At 41.7% G+C, this 6,000-nt stretch overlaps 1 protein-coding gene across 2 annotated transcripts in view; it reads right to left on the bottom strand.

Annotated features, from left to right (window-relative positions):
• RPF1 (ribosome production factor 1 homolog) overlaps positions 1–3,355 on the bottom strand; it is a 155,512-nt gene extending 152,157 nt beyond the window's left edge. The window contains exon 1 of one of the 2 annotated variants that reach the window (XM_078644716.1): positions 3,075–3,355. In XM_078644716.1, coding sequence (XP_078500842.1) covers positions 3,075–3,266 — 192 coding nt within the window. In that variant the 5' untranslated portion in view covers positions 3,267–3,355. Of the gene's footprint in view, positions 1–2,632; positions 2,741–3,074 lie in introns of those variants that run through there. The other variant, XM_078644725.1, reaches the window with a different exon arrangement.
• Positions 3,356–6,000: the final 2,645 nt, after the last annotated feature.

A 6,000-nucleotide genomic window follows, 5' to 3' on the forward strand; every position in this document is an offset into this window, starting at 1 on the left:
CATACTGAGATAGACAATTTTGAATACGATAGCAATACTGCACGAGAAATGGGCAGCTCTCTAAGACAGTACTAATGGGGAGAAATGCATATTTGTAGAACAGTAATAATGAGAGAAAATGTGCACTGCTGTCAAATTAATGCTGAGAAACATAGCAACATCTGTAAAACTAGACATACTGGGAGAGAAAAGGACTCACTGGAAAGACAGATACTTTAGGACATCTGCAGATCTGGAAAACATTGGTATTATGAGGGAAATGTGCATAGATGTGTAAAGCTAATGATTTCACACATTTATGCACAACTATCGTCCACAAACAAGTGAGTGAAGTGATATGTCCTGGATAGTTAAAGCCTTGCTTTTACTTCCTCCCCTTATCTCCAAAGGCTCAGGATCCTGCAGTGTCAGAAGGGAAAGGAGGCACCCAGAGGGCAGAAAATATACATTCTCGACCCTTAACTTGCACTTCTGAGGGGTAGCCATCAGCGTGGACTCCCAAACCCCTGCACCCCGACTGCTCCACTTAGTGCCTACATAACAACACCCCTTCCCAACACACCACAGGAAGAGCACTTGACTGAAGTGGAGCTGCAACCTTGGGGCCTCTGTGTGCGTGCAGGGTGAATACAGAGTACTGTGACTGTATGAATGCAGGGTGAGTGAAATGCCCGTGTGACTGCAAAGGAAGATATGTGACTGTACGAGTGCAGGGTGAGTGGTGTGCCTTTGTGCTTGCAGAGTGAATTATACAAGTCCACTGTGTGAGCGCAAGGCAAAGTATGTGCCTGTGTGAGTGAGTGTGTGGAGGTTTATTAGTGTGCCTCCGTAAGAACTGGGGTGAGTGCTGGGGGTGCATGGTGAGCGATGTGTCTGTGTGAGCGTACAGTGAGTTGTGTGACTATGAGTATACTGGATGAGGGGTGTGAATGCACTCAGTGAGTGGTGTGCACTAGTGAGAGCAGGGTGAAGGGTATGTTTATGTGAGTGTAGGCTGAGCAAAGCGGTGTGCATCTGTGAACACAGGATAAGAGGAGCGAGGTGTCTGCATGAGTTTAGGGAGAGTGGTGAGTCTTTGTGAGGTCATTTACATATTTTCAATGAATTGTTGCAAGGTTTCTTGAAATGCATGACACAAATGCACCATTTGCACCCATTTTTTCCCAAAAAATTCTTGTGAAATAGTACCAAACTAATAATTAGTCTCATAGTAACCCCGTCTCCAAGGTTGATTCAAGCTCAATCGCTGCGCTCTCTTGCACTTTCTCGCACTTTAAATTCAACTCAAAGTTTTCTGCATCACCACTTTTTAAAAACACCAGCCGCCACTGCATAAGCTTAAAAGTGGAAGCACAACCATTTGTCTCCGAGTCATGGATTTTATGTCATCAGCACTTGTCCTCAGTCTTTCAACAAGAGCAGTTCAAGCATGAATGGCAAAATATCCTAGTTCGCAAATGTTTTCTATATAATTCTGGTTCTGCTATATTTACAGCATAATGCATCATCTGCTGCATAATTTGACAATTTTAACTAAAAAATTGTTTGTAGCTCAAACGGATCAAATGTTACTAAAAAATGTGACTAGTGTCTCTGCGAAGTCGACGGCCCTTTGCAAAGGTTGACTGATCACGTTGTCACTGCTGGATTAGTATGTCACCGGTGTAGCTACCACCCACCGGTGTGTCCAATTTTCACAGCATATGTGTGCTTCTGGTCACCAAAAGCGTTGTGTGTTTGTGGGAAAATAGCGGGCAAGACCCACTCCATTGATCACCCATGTGATGGCTGGTACCCCCAGAGTTGACTCACAGGAAGGCTGATTGGTCCACGGCTAATTGATTAAATTCTGGCCTGCCTGCTCAGCGCTGTTCATGTATATTCTATCTCTAACACAAAGCATTTTAAATTTGATGGCGCAGTTGCATGCACATATATGTTAAACAATTTTAGTGTGCAGGTGCTGCCTCATTGGCAGTGTGCCTCAATTGCAGTATTGTCAGAGGGGAGCTAGAATACATGACTAATGCATTTTAATGCGGTGATGTGGACACTAGCATTAAAATGCGTTAGTCGAAAGCCTGATGTGGCCCTATCCTAACACTGCCCTGAAACTGCGAAAAGTAAAATTATAATAACCGCGTTATTATAACTTTATTTTTCCTGCTCAAAGAGAGCATTTGTTAAAGTTTTTGTTAATCGCAGCACCCATCATGAGCTGAAATTAACATCAAAACTTGAACAAATGCACACAATCACCCCGTGGCCCAGCTCTATTAAGAAAAGAAATGCAGCAACATAGCTGCCAAGGTTTCAAATTAATATGCGGGATGGTTTCAAACCTGCCTTAACACCGTTCAAGTGCATCTGTATGTGAAGAACTGCACCGTCGTTTCACTTTTTTAAGCAAAGGTTTGGAGTGATATTTGGCGCTGCACCCACACGCGCGTCAGGTTACTGGCGCACATAGCCTTGGTTGCCGCACACAGACAAAAGAAATTAGAGGGAACATTGGCTGCTACCCGAACTTATGGGAGGTAATTCTTGCTGTATGCAGGAGGGAATCCACAGAATTAGTAGGGAGTTACCCTAGTTAAATGCATATCCAATTAAAGTGAAAGGTAATTCTTACCAGATGGCGGTACCCACGGCAAAATGTTCTAGTCTTGGCACCCTGGACATAATTCAGAAAAACTGTGCTTTCAAACGCACGATTTAACCTCATACTTTGTAAGGTTGCCCCCTCGAACTCTCCTAGTTAAAGAGTAGCACGATCGCTGGAATTCGTTGAGAGGTGCTCTTACGAAGCTCACTGGCAGCAACTGGTGGGCAGGGGGACAAGGGCAGAGAGTGCACTGTATGAGCAGAGAAAGCTTAAGCAACAGCAGAGACTTCGCAACTAAAGAAACTCCTTTGGGTAATCTCAAAATTAATAACAATTATAAGCCTTCTGCACTCCCGTTCTACCTGCAATTCAGCTCAATTTGAGTCATGTGCCCCAGGCCCCACAAATGTCACTGTGAGCCTGACTCGCATGTCTTCGGCTAGCCTGTAATCTCCTACCGCTCCAATACCTTTCGCTTCTCTTGCTTGAGCTTCATGAACATGAAATGCCGCCGCTGCTTGTTCTTGATCTCCGATATACTGAACGTTGGTGGGAAGACCGCGGTATCCTGTCCCTCCACAGAGGACTCCTGCTCCGATCTAGCGACCACAGAGGCCTTTGACTGTCTCGTCCCCCCATCACCCGAACTAGAGGGTTCCATGCTGTTATTTTTTAGCCTTCATTAAACATGTGGGGTTCTCACGGTGAACCATGCACTTTCACCTCTGACTAATTTCCGCCAAAGGCGTGACGTCAAGCCTATTTCACTGAACAAGCACAACCCTCTGTCAAGAAAAGACCGAAAAAGGCGGAAGCCTCGATTTAGTAGCATGCAGTTCTATAAAGAAAGCGATAGGCTGAAAAGTACACATAAAAAAGATGCGCTTTCCTATCATCACAATAAACATTTCAGGTGTATTTCGCTCGTTTGCGTCTTGAAGCCGCTTTGATTTGCTAAAAAGGTTTTATGCTTCTCTCTAGGTCATTTTAGTATTTTGTATATTTTGCTAACGTGTTTTATTAATTTTGCTTTGGGATTCGTTCATACATATTTGCACAACGAACGTGCTATTGTTTTACTCGGTCTCCTTTAATTTTTTTCGTGTCTCATGCTTATATTATAGCATTGTATTCCAATATTTAATTAGTGGTTAGGCATACATGGCAACATTTTAAAACTGGACAGGAACGATTTTCAAAAAGAAATTAGGTAAATGTAGTCCTCATTGACATACATGAAATCTGAGACAATTTTAGTCTGCCGAAAGCTAAAAAAAGAAAGAAAAAAAAGCACATCTTGACTTCTGAAGGAAGCTGGCTCTGTATATAGGATACCAAAGTAAGTTATAGTGTGCTCAGAATGGCGATTCTCCAATTACCTTGTGATGGAGCAGGGTTTCGCGAAAATTAAACCTGCTCGAATCGAGTACCCCCATAATTCATACTAACATTAAGTAAACGTAGAAAAAATAATAGACACCAACATGACACGGGGGAACTGCTTTGCGCATGCCTGAATTAACACGTAATTATATAGGAATGTGATAACTTTTCTGGTTTAGAAGAAACAAAGGAGTTGCACGAATAGGCTACAAATGCTTCAGTATTTGCATGTCGCATTCTGCTTTAAAGGTAATGATTAATGCCGCTTTTCACACTAGGCTTATGCTGGGGAATGTTAACAGGAAATAGTAAATGGTGGGAGATAAACAGTGATGGTTTCATTATCACATAATTAATACATGTTAATTTCTATTTACTTTAGTGTGCTGGAGGAAGACACCATTTTATTTAACTTAGCTATGATGGGAGGGGGGACTGTTAGGAGCGAGTTTGTTCTGCCGTGAGGAGAAAAAAATGTGCTGTGCACTGCGGATGACATGAGGAAGTGAAGGCCAGTGTGTTGGTCGCTTGCCAACTGCTGTACCCAAGCTTTAGACCGGAGATGTTCTCTGCGAATAAACTTTAATGAATGTATAATAATAATAATAATAATAATAATAATAAAACTTTATTGTTTAGTTAATTAAAACCGTATCAAACGAGCAAGTGAAAATTGTCTTTTGCAATAAACAAGTAAAATTCTTCAAAATACATTTTAAACACAAAATTTAAAGGATATAACTTTTGTCAAGTTACGCATCAGTAAGACAATATAGAAAATCTTATTGTTTTAAAATTTCATTATTGCTTTCGAGCGCTTTTCAAAAGCTGTCAAGAAATTTATCAGCTTGCAGTTGATTATAGGGGCTGTTGGGTCCAGTGCGCCAATAATAGCAGACCTGCAGGTACGTAGCCTCTTAAGCCTAAAAATGTTCTTTAAAAAGTACGTGCGCTCCTGGTTCAGAAACTTACAGTGGCATATGATGTGGATTAAATTCTCTTTTGTGGTGCCACATAACGGACAGGCGTGTGAGTCTAACCATTTCCAGGTCGGTTCGTCTGCCAAAGTTGGTAATTTACCGAATCTTAGGGCCATCAGCCTTTTTTTAATGAAGACCGAATATGTTGTTTCAATATACGTAGCCGGGGAGAGTTTTTTGTAACTGTTAATCACAGACCAGGAATGGGAACGGTCTGAAAAGATCGCGTTATCAGTAATCGGCGAGTGAAATTTGGCCGCCTTATTTAGTGCCTGTTTAAAGGAAGTGAATGGCAGGTTTTTATCCCACAGGTTGGTGGTACATGTTTGGTCCAGAGCACAAGTCAGATATTTTTTAGCTGCTGAGTTTTGTTGGCTTTCTAATTCCTGCCATAAGAATCTGTTGATATAATTGTTTGTGGAGTTCATTTAATTCATGTGTAGAGTCTTCCCAGTGACTCATTCATTAAACCGAATTCTAGTCGCATCTGAGCTGGTGAAGATGAGCACGGGAGTTGTAAAGCCTTCTTATAGATTTTTGTAATGAGATTGTTTAAGATGATTGCATCCTTGCCCTGCATTGCAACACTAGCATACGATAAGGTAGGAAGTACTTTTGTAGCCATCACTGTCAAAAGGGGTTTAAATGAGGGGCCTTCCAGTTTTTTTGACAGTGTACTTAATGCAAATGTTAAGGCTTCGGCTCTTTGCTTCATGTAGTTTTTTTGGGCGTTTAAGGTGAGTTTGTCGTCGATATAGTATCCTAGATATTTATAATTTGATACTCTTTCCAGTTGTTTTCCTTCAAGCATGATCTTAAGATGCGCCGAGCGATGGTTAGTTATTAGCATTGTTTTTGTCTTGGACAGATTGAGAGCAAGGTTGTTTGTCGCCAGGAATTCTGTCATTACTGCTAGTAGTCTAGTCATGCTCACTTTAGTTAAACTCAGAAGCATAATGTCATCAGCGTAAGCCATGTGGGTAAGTAAGAGGTTGCCAAGTTTCGGTGCATGAGCATTACAGTCGTTTAGTT

This window comes from Lissotriton helveticus, chromosome 1_1 (assembly GCF_964261635.1).
Source record: "Lissotriton helveticus chromosome 1_1, aLisHel1.1, whole genome shotgun sequence".
NCBI lineage: Eukaryota > Metazoa > Chordata > Amphibia > Caudata > Salamandridae > Lissotriton > Lissotriton helveticus.